This window comes from Eulemur rufifrons, chromosome 15 (assembly GCF_041146395.1).
Source record: "Eulemur rufifrons isolate Redbay chromosome 15, OSU_ERuf_1, whole genome shotgun sequence".
NCBI classification, from domain to species: Eukaryota; Metazoa; Chordata; class Mammalia; order Primates; family Lemuridae; genus Eulemur; species Eulemur rufifrons.
Window position 1 is genome coordinate 101041446 of NC_090997.1, and position 24990 is coordinate 101066435.

The 24990-nt window shown below is 38.1% G+C and overlaps 2 protein-coding genes and 1 pseudogene across 3 annotated transcripts in view; 1 reads left to right on the forward strand and 2 right to left on the reverse strand.

Annotated features, from left to right (window-relative positions):
• The window catches only part of SERAC1 (serine active site containing 1), a 55226-nt gene extending 38736 nt beyond the window's left edge, over window positions 1–16490 (reverse strand). For both annotated transcript variants that reach the window (XM_069487275.1, XM_069487274.1), the window contains exons 1-3: window positions 16392–16490; window positions 3140–3231; window positions 1381–1417 (exon numbers count right to left, since the gene is read on the reverse strand). In XM_069487275.1, the coding sequence (XP_069343376.1) occupies window positions 1381–1417; window positions 3140–3230 (128 nt within the window). In that variant the 5' untranslated portion in view covers window position 3231; window positions 16392–16490. The remainder of the gene's footprint in view (window positions 1–1380; window positions 1418–3139; window positions 3232–16391) is intronic.
• Window positions 9477–9576, reverse strand: LOC138396074 (U2 spliceosomal RNA; annotated as a pseudogene).
• Window positions 16491–16606: 116 nt separating the features above from the next.
• On the forward strand, window positions 16607–23095 carry GTF2H5 (general transcription factor IIH subunit 5). Its single transcript, XM_069488347.1, has 3 exons — window positions 16607–16650; window positions 17483–17555; window positions 22732–23095. The coding sequence occupies exons 2-3, from the start codon at window positions 17521–17523 to the stop codon at window positions 22910–22912; spliced, it is 216 nt and encodes a 71-aa protein (XP_069344448.1). The 5' UTR covers window positions 16607–16650; window positions 17483–17520; the 3' UTR covers window positions 22913–23095.
• Window positions 23096–24990: the final 1895 nt, after the last annotated feature.

Genomic DNA, 24990 nt, shown 5'->3' on the forward strand with positions numbered 1-24990 from the left:
TCTACCATAGATGGGCATTTAGGACATTTCTAGTTTGAGTCTATTACATACAAACAATGCTGTCATACATCTTACATATCTATATTGTGTACATATGTGTATTTTTCCTTAGGATACAGATTTAGAAGAATTACCTGCTTTGTGACAGTATAAATATTGTTCAACTTTACTAGATAACGTCAAACTGTTTTTCCACAAAGATTAGCTTTTTAACTGTTGTTTGTTATATATACAACCCAAAACGAAGACTTTTTTTTTTTCCTAATCAAATTGATTTATTCAGTCCAGACACAAAGGCTGCCCTCCGCCTGGATTCAGAGCTGGCAACATCCGTATCCTACACTTTCTCCTGACCTCTGATTCTACCCTAAAGCAAGCAGGTGAGAAAGAAAGTTCAGACACTGGCCAGCACTAGGAGAGTACAGACAAGGCTCCACAGAATCCTCTGCTCTCTTGGGGAATTATCTGAACAGCCAAAAGGAGTAAAGGTATTCAGAATTTTTATCATATTTTCCACGAAAGATAAAATTCTTTTAAAATTATGTGATTAATTTTCATTATATTCCTGAATATAATTGTGGTCTAGACAAAGAAACTATATTACAGAAAAGGGAATATGTACATTTATCCCTCAATGAGTCAAAGGGAAAAAATCATCTAAATACATTTTGCCTTAATTACAGTGTCATGGAGAAATGCATGCATTTGGATAAAATGCCAAACGTTATCTCCTTTGTCATTTTAGTATCTAAGAGTTGATTTTATATTTATACTAGTGAAAAAAGTATTAACAAACACAATACAGTGTATTAGATATACATTTAACATATATACCCACCCCCCTCCAAAATGGAAAAGAGAACAAAAAACAACAACTTGCAGAAAGAGGGTCACTCCATTCTTTAAGCATGTGCCTCTGGAAGAGCACGAAATGGGAGATGTCATTCTGTTGGTTTTCTCAGTCAGCTGCAATTTCCTATCATGAACACTTTATGGTGATTTAAGAGATTTTCAAAAATAATTTTGACTATAGTCTATTTTCACCTTCTTCACCCACTTTAGAACCTAATACTAGACGTGATTTTTAGTGTGCAAAAGCTAACTGAATGCCTGCTGTGTACACGTCGAGTGCTTTCCTTACAGCAACAGTGCCAGGCGAGCAGAGTCCCTGCTGCACACTCGGATCTAAAGAAAACATTCTTCAGAGGGTAGAGAAACCAGATCACGATAACATTTGAGTGGTAAAGTCAGTGATTAAATCCATCTGTCTAATTCCAAAACCTATACCCTCTGACTATCTCATGCCACCCTTAAATCACTTCCAACAAGATTTTAAATAGTACTATAATGAAGCCAAATTAATGTCAGTTAACAACTTACCCTAAAAGAAGTGATCCAGTAAATTTTATTATATTTCCTTCAAAAAGAAAGAAAAGTCAATGTGATGAATTTTATTTTTCAAAGTGTGACAGGAAATAGGCGGCAGTGTAAGTCTCTACCTGTATCATATGATATCAGATAAGAAGTTATTAATATTTCTCTATTAATATAGTTGGCTGCTATCAACATATGGTTTCCTATCCTCGGATACAAACAAACCAATCAATAAGCGCTGGGTTCAAAAATATAACTTATATTCATGGCACTTCATACTTCTCCTCGCCTTCCTCTACCTCCTATTCTTCCATCCCCTGCCAAATCACTAGAGTCCCTAGTCCCCATTCCCCGGTGACACTGCCAGGACTACTATGCTTCCACTGAATGCAATGTCCAGGAAACTCACTTACCTTCTGACTCCTTTTCGTTAACAACCAATTAAATAAAGGAATGGGGAGAATGCTCCCTATGATTACTAGGACTAGATTAAGGGATTGTGTTGTCAAGTAGGGATACAAAATGTTTCCCAAAGTAATTATAATTCGTGGATAAGATATAGGTTACATTCTACAAGTTTTTTAATACATGTTCATTTGGAACTTGGAAAATAATTTTTTTATTTTTAGAGACAGGGTCTCTGTCACCCAGGCTGGAGTGCAGTGGTGTGATCATAACTCACTGCAGCCTTGAGTTCTTGAACTCAAGCATTCCTCCTGCCCTGAGCCTCCCAAGTAGCTAGGAGTAGAAGCGCATGCCAGCACACTTGTTTTTTGTTTTTTTTTTAATTTTTTTTAGAGATGGGGTGTCGCTGTGTTGTCCAGGCTGGTCCCAAACTCCTGGACTCAAGTGATCCTCCTACCTCATGCTCCGAAAGCGCTGGGATTACACGTGTAAGCCACTGTGCCTGGCCAGAAAACATTTTTTAATATTAAAAAAAAATCCTACTGGCAGACACTGCTATTAATTATTGCCTACCCAATACACATGCCTCTTAATCCGTACTAACGTAACCTGATTACCACCTAAAAATATTCAAATTCCTCAACAACTCTGTAGTTAGGGCTAACCGTGCAACACAGCTGTAGCCAATCAGATTTTACAAATAAAGGAAATAGTACTGAGAGAAAGTAGGTTATTTCATTCTATCATTCAACAATTCTATTTGATTACCTATATGCCATATATAAGAATAAACAACTAGGACATAATGGTAAACAAGATAAAACACTACCCTCACAGAGTTTACAGTCTATGAGCTAAGTCAGATAATTAACCAAGTTCTATATTGACTCTACAAAATGACAAGTGACAGCTCCAACCTGGTGTAGGGTGTCAGGGACCTAGAGAAAGGCTACAGTGTGGGGACTAGATCACAGCCAGATGCCAAGTCCCAGTAGGGCAACAACAACATCCTCCTTGCTCAGCACTGTATTCCCCAAACCTAATCTGCCTGGCACCTTATTTTGCTAGAGCATAATAAATATTCCCTGAATAAGAATGTAATTACATTTACGTTTAGAAGGATAAGTATGAAATTTGACAGGAAAAGTAGGGGAGGAAAAAGAATTTCTAAGAAAAAGGACCATGTATGGCTCTGGGCCTACAATTTTTGGATAGACCATTAGTACAGAAAGTCATGAACAAATCTGAGACTTAATCATGAGGTATTAACAAATAAGTTCGTGTGGTCCACCATGGAAACTTAACCACAATTTTAATCATTGTTTCTATAAGGAAATATTATTGTTTAAACTGTACTCACTGATCTCTCTCCAGTATGTGTCCCTTTTTGGCGGGGGAGTAGAGGTTCCTATTCTTCTGCAACAGATGACACAATAAGCAGCCAGGGACATTCTGTGTATGTGGAAAAATTATAACAAATGTAATTCAGCATCTAATTCAGAACATTTCTTTCAACTATAAGAACATGTTACCATCACAGTGGATTGACTGCCCAAGGAGTTTTTCAAGACCAGGAAAAAAACTTTTCAGTTAAAAAAAAATTTCTCCTTTAAAAACCTAAAACACATTTATTAGAATATTTTGCTAGTAATTTCATTATTCTTCTTCAAACTGCGTCCAATTGTTAACAGTGATTAACAGGTAACAAGAATATATAGATCATTAATTAGAATACCAAAGATGAATATACATATTATACATGCATATTTATCTCTGATGACTGAACACCCTGCAGAAATGAGAAGCTCTACACAGAAGATATACTTAGAATCCATAACAGTGTTTAGCTTTTCTCTAGCTCCTTCAGGATGATATCCAACATTGTTTAAAATTTGTTAAATTTTCTGAAATTAGGGTGGCCTATATAAAAAATAAATAAATGTTGAAAATTTAATTGTTTATCAAAAAAGAACTGTCATCCAACTAATTCATCAACTGAGTAAAGATGATGTAAATATGATAGTCATTCCTAGAACAACTCAGTATTATAGAACCATAACAGATTGTCTTTGGATGAGACTTTTTTTTTTTCTTTTTGCAATAAGGGTAAAGGAGGAAGGTATCGTGAGGGACAATTGTGAGAAATGGTCCTTTGGTTCAACATATTAAAAACTTCTAGCAGCTTTATAGGGATGGTAGAAATTACTGGTATACATGAGTAAGAAATATCTGTTAGAAATAACACAAAATGAAGAACTTTCATATTTTTTCTTAATTGTGATTCCACTGCATCAACTGGTGCCTAAGCAAACTAATTTAGGCAACAAGTAAACTTGTAAAGGTCATTGTTTTGAGAGTCATTGTTTCTTATTTTCTTGTTTAGTGGGTTACTGCTACTTCTCTGTAAGACCCACATAGCAGTAAAAATGATATATAAAGACAGTGATGAAGTAGGTGCTCACAAAACCAGGGCAGTATTGGTAAACAGATTTGTACTTTAGTTATTACATAAAAATATACTAAAAAACACAGAGCAAACACACTGTTTCTTTCAACTCTAACATCTACAAAAGCAGTCAAGTGTAAGACATTACACAAATAACCTTTACAATTACTTCTCTGGCCTAAAAACCTTCCTACTGTTATTAATAACTCAAACTCACCTCCTTCGCAGGCTTCCCTTCCACCGAGTATAAATCTGAGTATGCTGGAAACATACTTCCTCTACTTCCTCATCTGGGTCTTGATTATTTCATCAAGGCTTGATTGTGCATCTACTCTCCAGCCTGGACAAATGCTCCTCCCCTTGCTTTTCCCAGAGTGAGCACCGTCTGCTGTCTGTATTGCCTTCCCCGCCAGCCTCCACTCTAACTCCTCTCTCTGCTTGCTTCCTCAATATACTAAAAACCCCCCTTTCTACTATCCTGGAACCCTAATCTGAAAAGTGTGCTTTCTCTGCTCCTACACCTGTACAGCCAAAACTGGGGGAGGGGAATAAATGACAACTTCAGTGTGGGCTCTCAGAAGCAGAGATCCTAGTCAGATCTCTTCTCAGTGCCACAGGGACCATTCTAAACAATCCACACCCTCGCCCAGGCCTCCTAGCCTACCTCCATCCTTCTCAGATCATCTTGTCCCTTACCTCACTCAGACAATGAAGACTATGAACTCCCTCAATGTCTGTCCCCATACCAACAAGCAGGGACAAATCCAGGTATTGTGGAGTTTAATGTTCATTCAAATTGGGGGGTGGATGGAACTCTTTAACAGAATGAAACACAAAGTTACAAATACCAAATTAGCTACTAAGTGAAAGTTATCTAAAATGAAAAAAGAAGTCATGATAAGTTGCTTAAATCTTAGAAACTTGGTAACTTTCCTCTGAAATTTCATTATCAGAAATGCTTACATAGAAATGCTTCTGGATTACAACCTGGAGTTCCCTCCCTACCTTGAACATTACAACTCCTACTAATGCCTATTACTCAAAGGGATGAATGCAAGTAAAGCACCCTAAACCTTACATGTCATAATTCCACAGTAAATCTACCTTGGCCTACAAATGTACATTTATCTGCATCACCTTTACCAGATTCCAAATAGAATTTCAAGTGCATTGTTCTTCCCAGTTTCTGAGGAAAAGGTCTCATCTCTTTCTCAAAGGAAAATGTTCCATCTATGTTCTAAATCTCATCTCACTTCCACAGGGACCTTGATTCATCAACTACCTGCCTTTCTCAATCTTCACACTCTTCCCCTCATTCAGCTCTTTCTGAAAAAATACTGGATGCCCAATATTCTCCCATCAAAAAAAAAAAACAAATTAAAAAAAAAAAAAACTAACCCATGTTCACTTTTCACCACCACCACCACTTAACTACTCTGAAGCAAATCCAAAATGTCCTACATAACCCCCGAGTACTTTAGTATATCCTTTTCCTGAAAAAAAGAAAAACCACCATTATGCCTCCAAAATAAATATAATTCCTTGGTATCATCAAATACCTGATTAACATCCTCATTATTTCATAAACTTTGTTTTCTTTTGCACTATTGATCTGTTAGAATTAGGATTCAAACAAGATCCACACATCCTATTTGGTTGATAATGTGCCTTTTTTATAGTGTCAATTACTTCCCCTAATTACTGGCCTATTCAGATTTTTCCTTCTTCTTGAATTGGTCCTGGTATCTATTTTCAAGAAAATGTGCATTTGTTTTCAAAATCATTGTATAAGGTTATTCATGCTATTCCTAAGTTTTTATATCATTAAAGTTTCATTTTTTGTTCCTAACATTTGTGCCTCTTATTTTTATTTCTGAGTTTTCTAGAGGTTCATTAATATAAAAATTGTTTATTAATTTTTCCCAAGAATCATCTGTTGGTTTGCTTATTGTCTCTATATTATTGTTTTGTTTTCTATTTCTGCTCTTAATCATTTTCTTCTTTCTTTGGCTGCATCCTGTCCTTTTCCTAAATTCTTTAATAATTCTTAATATGAGCATTTCTTGTTCTTTCATAAGTGCATTTAAGACTATAAACTCCCCCTCGAAATTTCCAGTGATTTTTCTCTAATCTGTTAACTGTTCAGGAAGATGGTTTTTATTAGTTTCCAAACATATGAAATTTTTAAAGATTATCTTTTTATTGTACTACAGGGCATAGATTCTTGGGAATTGTGAAGACTTGCTTTGTTACCTGGTTGCAGTCAATATTTATATATATCATAGAAGCTTATACTTTGTTGTGAGAATTATCAAAAAGCTATTATATCAGACTTTTTGATTATGTTGTTGAAAGTTTCTATAGTCTTACTAATTTTTGTCTGTATGATCTGCCAGTATCTGAAAGGTTTTCAAAAATTTCACACTGACTTGTATATTTGTCAATTTCCTCCATAGTTGTCCATTATTTCTTTAAATTAGTTATTTACACAACAAATACTTATCTAAATGAGTCCTTATGAACCAAGAACTCTTTTAGGCACTGGAAATTTAGTGATGAACCAGAAAAATATGCCCCTGCTTTGATCTATCTTACTTTCTACCGCAGAACTCTCCAATCAGTGTGCCAAACAAAGCCTATTGTTTTTGGTCATGATGTGAAAAGATATGTCATTAGGTGCATACAAATTGATGATTATTAGAAACTTAGTACTTTGTTCCTTTTATGATCACATACTGTCCTCCTTTAACCCTATTAATGTTCATTGCCTTAAGTTCTATTTCACATATTAATATTTCCTTGCCAGTTTTCTTTTAAGAAGTATTTATCATATCTTTTCCCATCATGGTTATAATCCTTTGGTATAATTTATAATTTCAAAATTTATCTTTAATAGATGAGTTTAATCAATTTACATGTACTGTATGCTGGGTAGATCAAGTTTTCTTCACTATCCTTTAACTGGTTTAAAGTTCAATCATTTACTTCTATTCCTTTAGTAAACAACTACATTTTAAACATGCTACATGGAGTATAAAACATTATCATTATCCTACCAAATGAGAATATGAAAATGCTTTAAATCTAATATGACCTCTCCTATTTCTTAGGTATTTTTGTCTAGTATTTTAAGTCCATTTTATTTTTGAACATCCCCCAAAAAGTCATTTTTAAAAGCAGTCAATCTAAATATTTATCGACATTTTGCCAATTTCTTTCCTCAGTATTGCTTCTTGAATCTAAACTTTTTTCTGGGTTAAAATCATTCCTAATGAAGGTATATCCTTTGACAGTTCTTTCATGAAGGCCTATGTGTAGTTAGCACTCTCAATCTTAGCTTGCCTAAAAATGTTACATTTTAGGTATTCTAAAAAATAGCTGGGCTTAGAATTCTGAGTTAAGAAGTCAGAGTAACAGTAGGTTTCCTTCTGTTACATTAATGATATGTACATTAATATTTTCAATATTTCTTGCTGCTCAGGAGAAATCTGCTGTAAGTCTAATTATTGTCTCTCTGTAGGCAAAATAACAGTAAAGCAGTTTAAGAATGTGCTCTGTAGAACCACACTGCCTTGTTTCAAATCCAGTTCCACCAACGACTTACATTAATGTTTTTTATCTTATGATTCTTTGACATCTTAGGGCTGTGCAGATCCAGGTAATGACTTCCCCTCCCAGGCTAGACAACTCCTAGAGGTAGCAACAACTCGCCTGTGAGCCTGCCTTTCACATGCAAACCAACTAATCTTGAATCCACACCCCCAACCACCTTCTTTAACTAATCTTCTCCCACCAAGCCAATGTTCCCCTACCCTAAATCACCTCAGAGCCAGGTACTGAACAACTAGGGACCACCCCTCTGACCTGCCAAAATTATTCCAACCATCCAATCCTAAACTGGTTCAGCTTGCCTACTGTGTCTCACCCACTCCTTCCCACAACAACCACAATAAAGGCTCTGGCCTATGCTTTGCCGGTGCTCCTTATGCCTCCTGACTCCCTGGTACTTCCCCACGTGGCCTAGAGTAGTGTCGTGTGCCCACTCCCCCTTGAGAACTGTACATAATAAATTCTTCTTTCAAGGCAGTTTTCTCTGTGTCTATCATATTACCAGATGTGGTTAAAACAAAATCCCAGGCACATTTTAAAATACAACTAGACATATGCTCTTGGACTAATTAACCCATGTCTCACTTTCCTCATCTATAAAATGGCAACGATAATGTGACTACTTTAAAAGGTTGTTATAAATATTAACATAAGTTAATGCATGTAAAGCACAAGAATAGTGCCTATTCCAAATTAAGTGTTCAATGTTACTTATTATCAATATTATATTCCATCTGGCAGTTGGAAGATCTTTTCTTTGTTTCTGATGTTCTTACAATTCTGTATTTTATGTCTGGGTATGGGTTTGTTCTTTACATATCCCACTGAGGATTTGGTGTGCTCCTTCAATCTTAGAACTCACATTTTTCTTCAATTTTGCAATATTCTTAACAATTACCACTTTGACCCCCATTCTATTTTTTCTTTCTGGTACTCCTATTAGGTATACTTTAGATTTTCTTATTTTACCCTTCAAAGCTCAACTTCTTCCATATTTCTTGCCTATCTCTTTGACATGCATTATGGATTGTTTCTCCAAATCATCTTCCAAATCATCAATCCTTTATTTAGTTGTATTTAAACATGTCATTCATCCATCCACTGAGTATTTCAATAACTTTTTTTTATTTCTAAAACTTCTACTTGGCTCACTTTCACATTTGCCTGCTCTTTTTACATGCAGTTTTTGTCTTAAAGTGCAGATTATTAAAAAAAAGAATGATCATAAGCTATTCCTTTTCCTATAACCATGTTCTTTGGTAGTTCCCTCCCATACTGACTTTAGACTGGGATTATATGTAACTTTGGCCATAGGACAATAAAGACATGATGCAAGCAGAGACTTAAAAAGCATGTGTACATTGAGGCCTCTGTCTTGCTGCTCGAGAACCCTGTGACCACCACTGTATAAAGAAGCCTAGGTTAGTCTGCTGGATGACAAACGTCCAATATCCCCATTAATGAAGCCAACAAGTACCAGCTGATGGCCAGCACCAACTTCCAAGCATGTGAGGCTATACCAGACAAACCAGCTTCTAGCTGACGCTACAAACCCCATATTCAGTCCTTAGACTTGTAAGCAATAACCAATGGTTAGCCAGTAGGCTATGGGATGGTTTATAATGCTACAAAAAGCTGACATATGTGGTTTCTAAACTTTTCTTTGTACTTTAAACACACATATTTTAAACTGATAAGAACAGATACTACACTTGATCTTAGCCAAAAGGCCGAGAAGCGATAAACACACATATTTTAAAGTCTCTGTTGGAACCACTATTTCCGGTAATTAGGGCTAGCTATCCTTCATGGTGGTTTGTTTGCTTACATACTTTGTAATCTTTGATTGAGAGCTCATCTCATCTTCAGTAGGAGTATTTCCTATGGGAGTCCTATGTGCTCTGGTCTATACTGCAGTTTAAAATTTACCGCTGCCAAAGTACCACAGGTTTTACGTATTTATGGATTTCTCAATTTGGGTTCCCAGCACTATGAGGACAGTATGAATTCAAACCCCACAACTACAAGCAGTATAGAATTAGAGTTCCAATTTCCACTCTTTCATGTTGTTGTTAAAAGCAAGTTTTCACAGTGTTTCTTTTGTCTACTGGAAGGAAATTTTCTAGTCCCTGTTTCCTTGAAGATATATTCCCTCAAGATTACCACTTTTAGGCTAAGCTGACTTTAACTGTATGTGCACATTAGGTCCAAGCAATTAAGGTCTCTGTAAGGTTCTGATAACTCTGTAACTTGCTTCAACCTTCTCCCTCAGTGCTAGGACTTTCTTCTGAGTTTCCTCTTCTTTTCCTTCTCATGATTCCAAGTTCTTCTGTTACATTTTACCTAGAATTTTCATGTGCACTGAGGGAGCAAAGGATGCTGCCTGGAAGTAAATTTAACTTTTAAAATCTCAGCATATTATTCTTCTGCTTTAAATCTTTCAATAATTCCCCCGAGTCTAAGACAGTGTTTCTTAAAATTTTGGTCTCTAGAAAATTAGTGGTTCTGAGGTGTCTGTCAAGAACATTGTAGGTTACCTCCGAGTTCTGGAGGAAAGAGTGATAAAACAATTTGTTCATATACCTTTTTTTTTTCACTTTAAAGTATGATTTAGATACATTAATATTCACACACTTAAATGTACAATTCCAACGATTTTGACAACACAATGCAATGAAAATATAAAAGTTCTATCAACACATTTCTGTGTCCCTTTGTAGACAAGTGTCTCCCACACCTGGCTCTGAAAACTACTGATCTGTTTTCTGTCTCTAAGGTTTTGCCTTTACAAGAACATCCTATGAATGGAACCATACAGTATGTAGCCTATGAGTCTGGCTTCCTTCACATAACCAAGCTGTATTGTGTATCAGTAGTTTGTTCTTTTTATTGATTAGTACAATTCCACTGTATAGATATTAGTTTGTTTATACATTACCCAGATGAGGGATATTTGTGTTGTTTCCAGTTTTGGGTGAACGTGAATAAAGCAGCTATAAACATTTTCATACAGATTAAAGTTGTTTACCATCTCAACCACAACCCTGTTGATTTTTGCAACCTTCTCATCCTTGATAAATCTTTTCAAGTCAAGGATGAATCTCCTGAGTGTCTTCTTCCAGATGCCATTACACACTCCCTGTGATATCACAAGCCCAAGCAAGGTTCATGATGAGTCTTAGATATTGTAATCCTTCCAGAATTGCATCAGTGCCTTCTCAGTTGCAGCAATAGCCTAGGCAAAGGTCCTCCTTAGGTAGTAGGTCTTGAAAGCTGCTAGAAATCCTTGATCCATCAGTTGGATCAAAGAAATGGTATTTGGAGGGAGAAATACCACTCTGATATTGTAATGAAGATCACCAATAAAAGGAGGAGCTGTGGGAGCATTAACAACAATAAGCAAAATCTTGAAAGGTATATTATTCTCCAAACAGTCCTACTTCATTTTGTTGGCACAGCAATTTGGAAGGGCATCTTGGAACAGAAGCTGGGTCATCCAGGACTTCTTACTGCTCCTGTAGTACAATGGCAGCATGTGCTTATTGATATGCTTGAAAGTGCTGGAGTTCTCACAGTGCCAGGTCACAAAGGACTTCAATTCATAACACGCAACACTGCCCCCCAAAATTATCCTGTCCTTGAAAGCCTTGAAACCTGGCAGTAACTTGGCCTCCTCATGAATGAAAGTTATTTCAGGTATCCATTTCCAGAATGGGGAGGTTTCACCCATATTGAAGCTTTGCCCTGGAAAGTAATTTTCCTCCATAATCAGCTTATCTAGTTTCCAAAAATTCTTTAGCTGTCTTCATATCAACATTCACAGACTCACCACTCACTTTCATATTTTTTAATGAATTATGATTCTTGAATGGTTTAAACCACACAGAGATAGCAGTAAATTCAACATTGTAGTCAGATGCAGCTCTTCTTTGAATACTGCAAACTTTTTGCTTTGGCCATGATCATGGTGCTGAGAGGGATGCACTTCTGTGCCTGGTCTTCAATCTAGGCCATAAGGAGTTTCTCCATATCTGATATAGGCCCCTTGAATTTTTCTTAGTCTCACTCCCTTCAGTGAAGCAGATCCTTTAACAGTTTTCATCACTTTGTACTTGTTCTTAAAAAGCTTAGCTACAGTGGAAATGGGACATGCCTGCCTGGTGAGCAATAAACTTCATTAATTTTCTACCTTTATAGTCCTTAATCAATTAATTTCATTTTCAGGTCAATCACTCAACGTGGCCTCTTTCTGGCAACATTAGGCATGGATTTTGTATGCTTAGGGGCCATGATGAACCAAACAAGAGAGTAAATCAAACACAAGAGAAATGATGCAATCAAGATGGTAAACACAAGTTGTATAAGGCTGCTGCTGGCGTAACACAGCTTACTGTTTTATAGCATTTTTATAAATAGAAGGAATACACTGTAAAACAACAATAATTAGTACAGTAATACATAAACCAGTAACACAGTCACCTATCATCAAGTATTATGTACTGTACATAATTATATGTGCTATATTCTTATACAATTGGAAGCACAGTTGGTTCACACTATCATCACAAACATGTGAATAACATATTGTGCTACATTAGGAAAGCGATGATATTACCAGATAATGGGAATTTTTCAGCTCCATTATAATCTTAGGGGACCACTGTGGCATACACGGTCTGTCATTGACCAAAACATCACTATGTGGAACATGACTGCATACTGCACACATCTTCTCTGAGTCTGTGACTTGCCATTTTCTTAAAGCTACCTTTTGATGAACAGAAGTTTTAATTTTGATAGTCTTTTCATCAATTTTTTTCTTCTATGGTTACTGCATTGTGTCCTGAGAAATTGTTGCCTACATAAAATTTACAGATATTCTATGATTTTTGTCTAAAAGATATTTTTGTTTTAGCTTTTATATTTAGGTTTATGATCCATCTCAAGTTAATTTTTGTGTATGGGGTGAGAAAGACGTTGAGGATGATTTTTTTTTTTTAATTTTTACAACTTTATTGGAGTATAAGTGACATACAATAAACTGCACCTATACAGTGTTCGATTTTCTTATGTATATACCTGGACACCATCACAAACAAGAAATATGTCCATCACTCCCTGGAGTTTCCATATACCTCTTTGCATTCTTTAATTTATCTCAGAGAATAATTTTTTGTCTATATGAATATTCAATAATTTCAGTGTAACCTGTTGAAACAAGTTTCCTTTCCCTACTGAACTGACTTCATTACTTGTTCAAATATCAACTGACTATATAAGTAGAGACCTATTTCTAGACTCTCTATTCTGCTGCTCTGCCTATCCTTATATAAATACTACACAGTCTTGATTAGTGTAGTTTTACAGTAAGTCTTGAAGATAGGTAGTATTAAATTTTCCAGCTTTGTTCTACCTTTTCAAGATGAACTATTCTAAGTCCTTGGCACATCCACATAATTTTAGAGTCAGCTTGTCAACTTCTATTTAAAAGAACCTTTGAGGCCGGGCGCGGTGGCTCACGCCTGTAATCCTAGCACTCTGGGAGGCCGAGGCGGGTGGATTGCTCAAGGTCAGGAGTTCGAGACCAGCCTGAGCGAGACCCCGTCTCTACTAAAATTAGAAAGACATTATATGGACACCTAAAAATCTATATAGAAAAAATTAGCCGGGCATAGTGGCGCATGCCTGTAGTCCCAGCTACTCGGGAGGCTGAGGCAGTAGGATCGCTTAAGCCCAGGAGTTTGAGGTTGCTGTGAGCTAAGCTGACGCCACGGCACTCACTCTAGCCTGGGCAACAAAGTGAGACTCTGTCTCAACAAAAAAAAAAAAAAAAGAACCTTTGAGATTATGACTGTGATTACATTAAATCTGAAACACTGATTTTAAGTGGCAAAAAAAGGTGAAATTCTGAGGCGACTAAGAAAGACACAGAAATTAAAAAGGTAGAGATTATCATTATAAAATAAAATTCAAAAATTCCACTAAATTTAACAAGGCTGGCTGGCTGTGGTGCTCACACCTGTAATCCCAGCACTTTGGGAGGCCAGGGCGGGAGGATTGCTTGAGGGCAGGAGTTCAAGACCAGCTTGGCCAACATAGTGAGACCCTAATTCTACAAAAAATTTTTAAAAAATGAGTCGGGCATGATGGCACACGCCTGTAGTCACAGACATTTTGGAGACTAAGGCAGGAAAATTGCTTGAGTCCAGGATTTTGAGGCTGCAGAGAGCTTTGATTACACCACTGCACTCTAGCCAGGGTGACAGAGTGAGACCCTGTCTCTAAAAAAAAAAAAAGAAATTAAAAAAAAAATTAACAACAGGGAGGCAATTAGGGTCTTCATAATGGTAGCTTCACTGTCCTGGTTGAAGAAGAAACCACACTGAAATTAAACATCATTTCTCCCTGGCCTATTAATACAAAAAAAAAAAACAAAACAAAAAACCATCATTTCACACTTTCATTCTTATTAACAAAACCTGGATTGTAGCTGGGCACACAAATAACTGAATAAAGACATCATCTTTCTTTCCTTATACTTAAGTGTGATCACCAATAGAATATGAATGGATATCATGTGCAACTTCCGAAAAGTGTCTTTAAAAAAAGTATTTGCCTTTCTTCATCCTTCCCTTCTCCCTCTTACTAGAATGAGCAAGTGACAGTTCGAAATAAAGCAGCCACCTTAACCACAAGGCATCCTCCTAAGGATGGCAGAGCAGCAAGAGAGAAGAATTCAAGCCTGATGATCATGGAGCTGCTTCCATACCAGCCATGGACTGCCTACTTACGTAATCATATGCATATTTAAGCCACTATTATATTTTCTGTGTAATACAGCTGAATCTAATCTTAACATACCACAGTTTTAAATATCTATATGTCAGTAATCCCAAAGTACCTCTAGCCACAACCTTTCCAGAGTCATGCATCCAACAACTCTTGAACAATTCCACTTGGATGTCCAATAGGCCTTTCAAACTTAGCTGTCCAAAACAAAATTCTTTAGTTTTTCTCCCCAAACTCTTCCTCATCTTTTCCATCACCATCAGCCAAAAGGTAAATGGTCTTTGATTGTAAATGATCTACCTCATAGCTCAAGCAAAAAATTCAGGTGTTGCTCTTGAGTCCTTGTTTTCCCCTCACCCATATCCAAACACCATGCAAAATTTGTTCTCTGCTATCAAAACATATTCCAAATCCATCCACTTTTCTCCATCTTCACTGCTACCACTTTGTCCAGTTCAAGTCACCATCATCTTTAGTTTGGAGTAACGAGGTAACATCCTCAATGGTGCTTTGTAACTTAAGAAATCTTTCCCAAGAGATAAAAAGTTTTGGAGATAGAAGGTAGTGACGGCTGCATAATAATGTGAATGTCACTGAACACTAACCTCAAAATGGTTAAAATGGTAAATCTTATGTGTATTTTACCATAACAAAGCAAACAAAAAAGGAAATCTTTCCTAGAGAAAAATAATCTCCTGTATTTTTTCTATCTTCCAGATGTGTCTTTCACCTTTAGCTCTTTAATCTACCGGGAAATTACTGTTGTGAATAGTGTGAAGACTCTGGAACATTTTAGGTACATAAAAATGTTTGGTGAATAAATGGAGGTTTTAAATCTGGATGATTTGGAGAAACACAGGAAGAAAAGCAGGTTTTGAAGTGAAGATGAGTGAGGTAAGCCAGTTCAGTTGAGAGGTGGCATTTGGCCTACTCAAAGGTTATTAATGCACAGGCAACACCTGGAGCTCAAAAGTGGTATTCAATGGGACGGAACTGATAAGATGGTCAAGGAGAAGAATGTATGCAAGAGGAAAAAGAATAAAGAAAAGACACGTGGGAAGAACTATAGTTGGAGGCAAATTTTAAAGAGAGTGCAACAATATTTCCACCAGTTGGAAAAGATTTCGGGGATAGAAAGAGGGAAATAAATGGAAGAAGTGGGTTCCTAGGCGATCACATGAACACATGAAATACAAAAGCAGCATGAACTTAATTAGGGAAGCACAATTTAACCTAAGGAACAGAAAGCAAGAACCTCGTATCTCAACTAGTTAAAATAATTACAGTGTGTGCTCTTAGAGTACAGATCAGAATTCGGGAAAGGGATTAACTCTAGAACCTTCTGGAATTTTTCACTTTAAAAATGACCGTTACTGAGTTTAGAGACCTATTAGCATTCAATCTAGTCCACCTCCCCAGGCAGAGAGAAAGCAAGAAGCGGCGGTCTGGGAGGCTCAGATTTGACTGCGGCGTCCCCTACTCCTTGGCACTATCTTTCCACGACTACCAGCCCGACATGATGTACCAGTAGGTGCTCTTCTCAGAGCCTCGACAGCAACCAGAGAAGGGCAGCGACCGTGAAAGAGTCCGGCTCGCGAGGACCACAGAGAGGCCCTCACGCCCCGCGGCGGGTCAGCGGGTCGGTCGGGGACCGCGCGCCCTCAGCCGGGCGCCCCAGCCGTGCCCGGTCCCCGCTTCCCACTCCCCGCCGCGCCCAGCTGCGCCGACACCCTCGTCCGCCCCCACGAGCCCGGCCTCCCCTTCCTACCTGCCGGCTCGCGGACTCGGCCCGCCCCCAACCGCTCACCGGGGACCCAGTCGGCTGGGGCGCCCACCCTTCTCCGTGGCCCCCAGCCTGCGCCCTCCATCCGGCGGCGGGCGGCACGTGACCCCGCCCCCTCGGCCCGGCCCACGCCTGCCTCCCGCCAGCACGCTCCACCCACGAGTGCGTCTCTGGCGCGATGACGTAGTAGGCGTCGGCGCACTCTGTCTGCGACGCCGAGGCGCCTCTGGGTCTGTGGGCGGAGGTGCGTGGCGAGCTCTGAGCGACTGAGGAAAGTGGGATGGAGGGAGGACGGAAGGGTCCGGAGAAAAGAGGGGAGGAGGAGGAAAGACCTAAGAGCTTGTCCTCCGGGTGCTGGGTTATGGGGCAGTGTCGCGCACCTTTCCGGGCCATTCGTAGCGGGCACGGGCAGCTGTCCGCACCAATTCAATCGTGGGTTTCCCGTGGGGGCGGCGCGTCCCGCGCCCAGGTGTAGACGTGAAAGGGTTAAGTTGGCTGACGCTGGGTGGTTTCCTGCGAGCGTAGAGCCTTGGGGGATGTGGTTCATTTAGTGAAGGAACACAAGATCTGGAGATCTGGCTTGGACTTCTTTTTTTTTTTTTTTTTTTTTTTCGTTTGACCCGGGGCTATGGCTTAATCTCTTCAACCGGTCTCCTCATCTGTGAAATGAGGCGGTTGGCCTCAGTCTGTAATTTTTGAGGCCTCTTTCAGAACCTCCATTCCGTGATTCCTGCCTCCCAGGAACTTACCTGAATGGGACAAGAGAGCCTTTGAATAATGGACATGTTTTACACCTGGGTTGGGCACACTGTTGTGGGGTAATGCCGATTGCCTTCATTAGGATTAATTGTTCGTGGGTAGAATTTGTTTGTAAGTAAGATTTTTTCTCATTGATAGTCTATGTAGATTCATTTTAATTATGTTAAAAGATCAGAATATCTGTTTTTAATGTTCTGTCATTCATAGATTTAATTGTTTTAACATTGACATTTAATATTTTGCCTCATTTCGGAGGTAAATCCTCGAAGTATATTGAAGTTGACGCTTTTTGCATTGTATGTCACCTTTTTTATTAGCATTCTTGAGGTCATCTGCACATTCTGACTGGGAAAAGATGGTCAACGTCTTGAAAGGAGTGCTTATAGAATGGTTAGTAGTTTTGATTCTTCATGAGTTTTAATTTTACATAGTGAATCTTGATTTGCATGTATATCTTTTCTAAAATCCTATCCATTTATTAGTTTTATTTTGAAGATCTGCACGAAAGCAAGTCTTTCAGCTTTGTCAACTTCAGTTTTTTTATTTAACATGTAGGACAGATTTTATTGACAAATTTCTTTCTGATGCCAGATTTCAGTCTCTTTATTGAATTGTTACAATTGGCATTGTGATCAGAGCCAGCATATTTGTTAGATTTAGCCCTCTTTAGGGAAACAGTGCTTGTATTCTCAAACCATCAGGACTTAACTAGAATTTTAGGACCTGCAAGAGTTTGGGAACTTGCATAAGTCTTCACCATTACAAACAGTAGATTTTTAAAAAGAGAAGGAAAAACAAGAGAGCCAGTTGAGGAAGGTTTCTTGAACTCCTTTGCACATATTCCAAAGGAGAAGCTAGAAACCATAATGGGCAGAGTAGTCCAACATATAGGACTTAGTTATCAGCCAGTTTTTAAACCTGAACTGCTGGATCAATCTTGCTCAGTCTTCACTTGCTTTTTTGCCCCATGAGTAATTCTGTCTCATCTGGGAACTCTGCCCTGTGGACACTCCCTTTGTCTGAAAATACTCCTATCTACCTTTCTTTGCTCCTAATATGAGCCATTGCATGGACGATGATACTGTTTGCTGTGTTGGCAAGGAGCAAGACCAAGCCCTAGGACACTTCCAACATTTACAGCAGCACTGACCAACAGATAGAGAATGTGGTTCACGTACATAGTTTTAAATTTGTTAGTAGCCCCATTAAAAAGACTTTAGGCCTAACAAATAACAGATTGATAAAGGATTATGGCTAGAGCTGGTGGATCCTCCTTCACAATCAGGTGCAGATGTTGGGATGATAACTGGAAAGGTCCTTCAGTTTTCTTCATATCTGTATTTGATGCCAAGGAAAAGATTGTTATGAATACAGTATTGGCGTAAGTCCGTTAATTACCTTGTACCCATGGATTGTATGAAGCATTTAGTTGTATTAGAATAGAGAATTTGATAAGTCTGGGATTTAGAGACAATCCACTCAAGGACTTCCTAAAACTGCTCCCACTGTCCCAGTAGTTCTATCTCCAAATTCCATTCCCATCACTGTATGAGGTAATGTGTAATAGTTTACATGGTGCTGTTCTATGTATTCCATCCCGGCAGGCAGCAAAATACTTCTCAAGTTTGTATGGTGTAGTTCAAGAACAGAGTCTTTTAATATGACTGCTGTCTTAGATTGGCTTAACTTCCTCCCAGTTTTAAACTTCATGTCTATCAGTTCCTTTTAACTGATTTTGATTCTACAGTAAAGAAACAAATAAACCAGATTATGGCAATGGCCATTTAGGCCCAGCTTCAGGGAACTGAAAAACCAAAGCACTTTAATATAATAAAATTCTTTCTTCCCAAGGGCTTATCAAATATCAAAATCTACATCTAAATAAAAGATGTTCCTGTTTAGAAACTTGTGTTTTCATGTCAAAATGAGGTTGATGTAAACTTCCTCTTTGTTGGGATCCACCATCAACTGCCGGGGTCACACCAAGCACTTTCCCAAATATAGCCAACCACAGCGATTACCAAAGCAAGCAGCATATGCCCAACGTAAGTTTGTTTCCAATTCCAGGTGCTGGAGCAGACCTCTGGTGTGACAGTTACCACAGTTGGTTTGACAAGTGCTTCAGCAAGAAAGATTTGTTGCAGAGGTGCAAATTCCAGCCAGTTTATAGCACAATAGAAAAGAATCTGGAGAAATTTGTATTATTAGACCACCCTTATCCTTATGGGTTTGACTTTTAACCCTGTAGTGTGTATGAGAACCAAGTAAGAAGAACTGAGATAAAACCAGTCTAATTATTGTTCTATTCTTTTACAGCACTTACAAATCTTTTCTCAGCCTTTGCTTCTTAGTATGGCCATGTTCACTGAAGTTTCCCAGATACCCAAAACAGTGCTTGAGCACTGTTTTTTGAATTCTTTTTTCTTGCCACCCTCAGTGTGGAAGTGGAATAGCCCTATATTCAGACAAGAATATTTGAGGCCTTCACATTTCGTAACAAAAGTCCCTTAAACTTTGAGTGTCTTTTAAATAGTCTTTTTGAGTCATTATGGATTATCAACGTGTCAAGTACATGCTGGAGAATTCAATCTCAAATTGACTTCTTTCCATCTCCTTTCAAAATTTGAGGCAATTGCTATTAGTTACTAATATTTCAGTGTCTTACTAACCAGTCATTCTTCTGAGCCATCTCACTTGTCAGTTAGCAGCATTTCCCCAAGTATGGAGAATACTATTAGTGTTCAAGACGTTTGAAGAACAACACACATTTTGGGGGGAATAGAACACAAAAATATTTTTTATATGACCAGTTTAATTTATTTGAGGAAGAAAAAGGAAACTAACACATCAAACTCTTGATTTTGTACCAGATGAAGTTAAGCTTAAAAGTTAGTTGATCTAAAGGCACTTTAAGGAAAAATATTAAGTGATTTGCAATGGAGGTATTTTAAGAGATGGCTGAAATAGCAAGAATAGTGCGCAAATGGCAAAAATTTTGAAAGTGCGGGCATGATGATTCAGCACAAATGTGAGTCCCACAACACTTCTCGGTTGCAGTGGTTTATCTTTTATATCATTGAAATGATGTAAATTTATTCTATTTAGAAAGTTCATAGAGATATTAGTCTTCATAGCCACTTAACCCTTGCTACCTTTCATACCTCTTAGTAGCTGCCGATTACTGAAAGTAGATGGTGTCCTCTGAACGCACTGAGCTCAAACACTAACAAGATGATATATCACATTTGGATAGCAATTTTGTAATGTCCTATTTGTCTTTATTACCATGTTACATTTGAACCCAAAGTTTATTTCAAAATGCCTGCACAAAACAATTGTTTGTCTCATTGTGTAAAGTATATCCTTCTAAGAAACCTCTGCATGTGTGATTTTTGTAGACTATATTGAGGTTTTTGTGGGGCCTGGAGGGGGTAAGGAGGCAGTGGGCACCAAGGTCACCAGGTGAGTCCTCCCTTGTTCCTTGTTTGCAGGGAAAGGAGGAGCTCCGCCCCCAGCCATCACACCTGTCTACTCTTAAATCGTTCGCCTTTTATTGCATCCCTGCCCCCCCTTATTTGTATAGGCAAGGAAAAGTTTAGGGAAACAATTGAGTTACTTTAGAGTCTGAGTAGGAAAACAGTAGCTGTAGGGAAGCTGAAATTTAGGTTTCCCTGTCCTCTAGGCCTCCTCATTTTCCTTTCTGTTAGTATTATCTGGGCAGTACCCTGTTGAACCTGCTTCATTACCCCCAGATTCCTTCTAGAATTGCTCTTTAAGCATTTTAATTTTTTGTTTCTGCCTTTGCTCTTTGTCAATAATTGATAAATTGTTTACCTCAATGAAATTTCTCAATGTATAGTGTGTACTGTTTTTCCAAATTTTTTTAAATTTTTTATTTAAATTTCAAAATTAGGAAATTACTGAAAATGTGAATTTTGTCATTTTCTGTGTCTGCTTAAGTCTGTGGCCATCATGCTTTCTCTGTTCATAAAAGACCCCATTATCTCCCATTGTCACTGGCTGTTGCTACCATTCTGTTAGATCTCATGTCACTGTTTGCCTTGAGATCCTCATTGTCATTAATGTCCTTTATGCCTTCCTTTCCTCTTTTTCAGTCACCCAAAAGCCACAGACTCCTGTGCCATCCCTCATCTCTTGTCTTATGGGTCTACTCATCTGCTTTTTTTCATTCCATCTCCTATCCATTGCCCTTCTGCTACGTGCCCAGCGCCCCCCATACTTCCACCTCACCCTTTGGAACACAGTGAGGTAGCAGCGGCGGCAGCATCCCCTGTATCATCAGCATCTTCTCTGAACATTCTCTTCTCCTTCTCCCACCCACTCTTTCCTCTTTGCTGTGAGAAAACTTGGCTTTCTCCTGAGCACACTGCTTCTCCTCCAACCTTATCAAGTGGTGACTCTTTTCCTCTTATACCTCTGGTACCACTGGGCCTGGAAATGGGATAGGTATCTACCATGCTCCTTATTGCCCCTTCCAGAAATTCTCCCTTCCTCTTTCATAGAAACCCCCAGTTATGAATCCCAGATCATCAACCTAGACCATCCACTAATCCTCCTCTTCCCTCCTCCTCCGTCCTCTACAGATACCCAAGTCTTTCCTGAAGGTTTTTCCTGGAAGACTACATGTTATCTGCAGTAGCTCACCTCTCAAATCCTTGTCATGATTTGGGGTTTTTGTGAGAGAGACACATTGCTGTAAATCTATATTGCCCACCAACAAATTGTATCCCTCTTTCCCTTATGGCGACCCTGTTCATTCCAAACTAAAAACCACAAGTGAGTAAAATTGAATTTGGATCTCTTCAAGTTCGATATTCTCAAAGCTATTTTGTTGGGATTCCCTTCAAAGATTCTGAATGATAATCCAGACTAGTAACGTTCAGAATTTTAAGGAAGGAAGAAAACTTGAGTACCTACTACAAGCCGAACACTGTCTTTGACATTTACCTCCTTTAATTTCCATAACAATTCTATTATTAATATGTAAGCTCACTTTTATACTTGGGAACAGAGGCTCTAGGAAATTAAGTACATATTCAGGGTCACACAAGTAAGTGATAAAGCTGAGGTTGAATCCAGATCTGAGTCTCTTGCAATATAGCCTGCCTTATCAGAGTGACTACTTAACTGGTTTAGGAAGTTAATTTGTCACTGGCAAGACATATAACAGCTATTGTTTTCTTAAATGTAATGGTCATGGGTAAGTAAGGAAATTCATTTTTTAAACTAGCTAAGGAAGCTGTGATTCTGGGCCCTGTTAACTACAAAGCTTTGAATATACTTTTATTATTTTACTTGTCAGTGACACTACTCTTAAAAACCTTACCATTGGCCTCTTTCTCTTAAACTTGCACTAACAGTTTTAAAATGAAGCCATGTCTATAGATTGTTAACACTTGAAGCAGAGAGGAAATGAGATTTTGAGTAACAGTTCAGAACTTTAAAAATCATTCTAAAAATTCTACATGCTCAAATTTAATTGCTCAAGTCTTTGTGGTGTGATTTGACAACAAAGTGTCTTATAATCGTGTGTTTATTTCTACAGTGATCCTGCCATGAAGCAGTTTCTGCTGTATTTGGATGAGTCCAATGCCCTGGGGAAGAAGTTCATCATTCAAGACATTGATGAAACTCATGTCTTTGTAATAGCAGAGTTAGTTAGTGTCCTCCAGGAGCGAGTGGGTGAATTAATGGACCAAAATGCTTTTTCGCTTACCCAGAAGTGAAAATACTAGATATTGGCCACTTAGGAATTATAAGCAGCAAATGTGAAAGATTTTCTTGCTTAGGAGCCTGCTGTGGGAAAGACCGAGGAATCATTTGCCCAGAAAAAGCCCCCTGACCTGATTTTTTTGTACCCTAGAATTAAAAAAAACAACAACAAAAACCTTTAACAGTTGGCTGTAATTTGACTTATTATCCTTTATTAAAATATAAATGTTAATATTTTTCCAGCCTTTTTCATACCAATTTAATACATTAAGAATATAACAGAGGTGCTTTTAAATTATCAGTATAATGTAGGTATTTATTTTCCTTGTTCCTGTTAATGATCGTGGGTTTTGTAGTGTGGATGTGGTTGCTTTTTTTTCAGTTAGAAACTTCAAAAATTTACTGTTTAGATAAATATGCCAAGGTGGGAACTTTGGTAATATTTGTCTCACAGATATCTACATACCGGGCAGCTTTCTTGGTGAAGAAGATGTAGCTTCATGTTACTACATGTAAACTGCCGTTTGCATTTGTCTAAAAATATAATGTTTTTAAAGTGCAGAGGGTTAGAAACAACCAAATGGGAAAGGCACATGCTGCTTAGTTTTTCCTTGTTCGAATTTTGTTGGTGACACTTTCCCATCAGGGCAAGCATTCTTTTATTAAGAAAGCAGTTTTGTGCCTTTTTCCATATGAGAATCCCTATTAAATTTATTTAAGAAAGGTAGGAATAGACGGAAGCAAAGTCAGCCTTCGGGAAGCAACACATTAGATTAAAATACGTTGCATATAGTTCTAGAATTGACTGGAGGCAGAAACAATAACACTGATAGGGGTTTTGCTTCCCCTCCTGAAGATAGTATCATTGGGATGGGTTCCTGGGATGGGAATTTTCAAAGAGAAAAGAACTTTCATGATGTTACCAAATCCAATTTTTACCCACTTCCTTATGATACATTTATTCAAAGCACTTGTGTACCATTTTCACTCACACATGCATTACTGAATCTGGAAATTTCCACAGTTAGGTGTATTTATCATGGTTCCCACCTGTATAACTCAGTCCACACAATTTCAATTCCCGCATACCAACACAAACAATTTTGATGAGTTACTGGTACATCTGGTGCTAAAACTTGTTAAATAAAAGATAGGTATCTTCAGAATTTCCAGCTATGCTGAAATGTTGTTATCTTATATTTCAAGCAGGTCTAAATCAAGTTTTAGTTTGCTTCAGCATTTGTCACCTGATACCTTTTATATTAACATGAAACTTAGAGAAAATTTTTCTTAGAATCCCAGCATTGAAAAGGTATTTAGGAGAAAACTATATTGAACAGTGACTGCAAGGAGTATTAAGTGAAGGAAAATTTTCATTAGCCCTTATTTTTAAAAAGTTGAGTTGGGGCAAATGTTAGATATGTTTCTCTGGACACTGTATTAAGAAAGATGGGACAGTGAGACAATAGGAAGCCCACTTGCGGCTGCTTGTTTGACTTGCCCGACTGAGTGAACAGGAACTATACAAATGACATTTTCCCTGGGCTTTGTTTCTTGGAAACTGATTGGCATTATTTGATTTGGCATAGTTTAGCTGTCCAGAACAAGAGACATTGGTTACTTAGCACTGGAGAAACTTACTACTGTCTTTATTTTTAACAAAGTTCTAAATATTATGAAAGGTAGTATTAACTTAAAATTTCCTGTGTAAAAGAATCATTTTAATTTATGGAAGGTAGCTGACCAATCACAGATATCTATGCACTAAAATTGTGATATTTAGGGTTATACTTCTTGATGAGGTTTTTAGCTTTTTGTTTTCTTTTTTTGAGATAGGGTCTTGCTCTGTCACCCAGGCAGGGGTGCAATGGTGCAATCATAACTCAATACGGTCTCAAACCTCTGGGCTCCAGCGGTCCTTCTACCTCAGCCTCCCGGGTGGCTAGGACTACAGGCACGTGCCACTACGCACAGCTCATTTTTTTTTTTTAATTTTTTTCTAGAGAGAGGGTCTCAAAACTCCTGGCTTCAAACAATCCTCCAGCCTCAGCCTCCCAAAGCACTGGGATTACAGGCACGAGCCACCATGCCC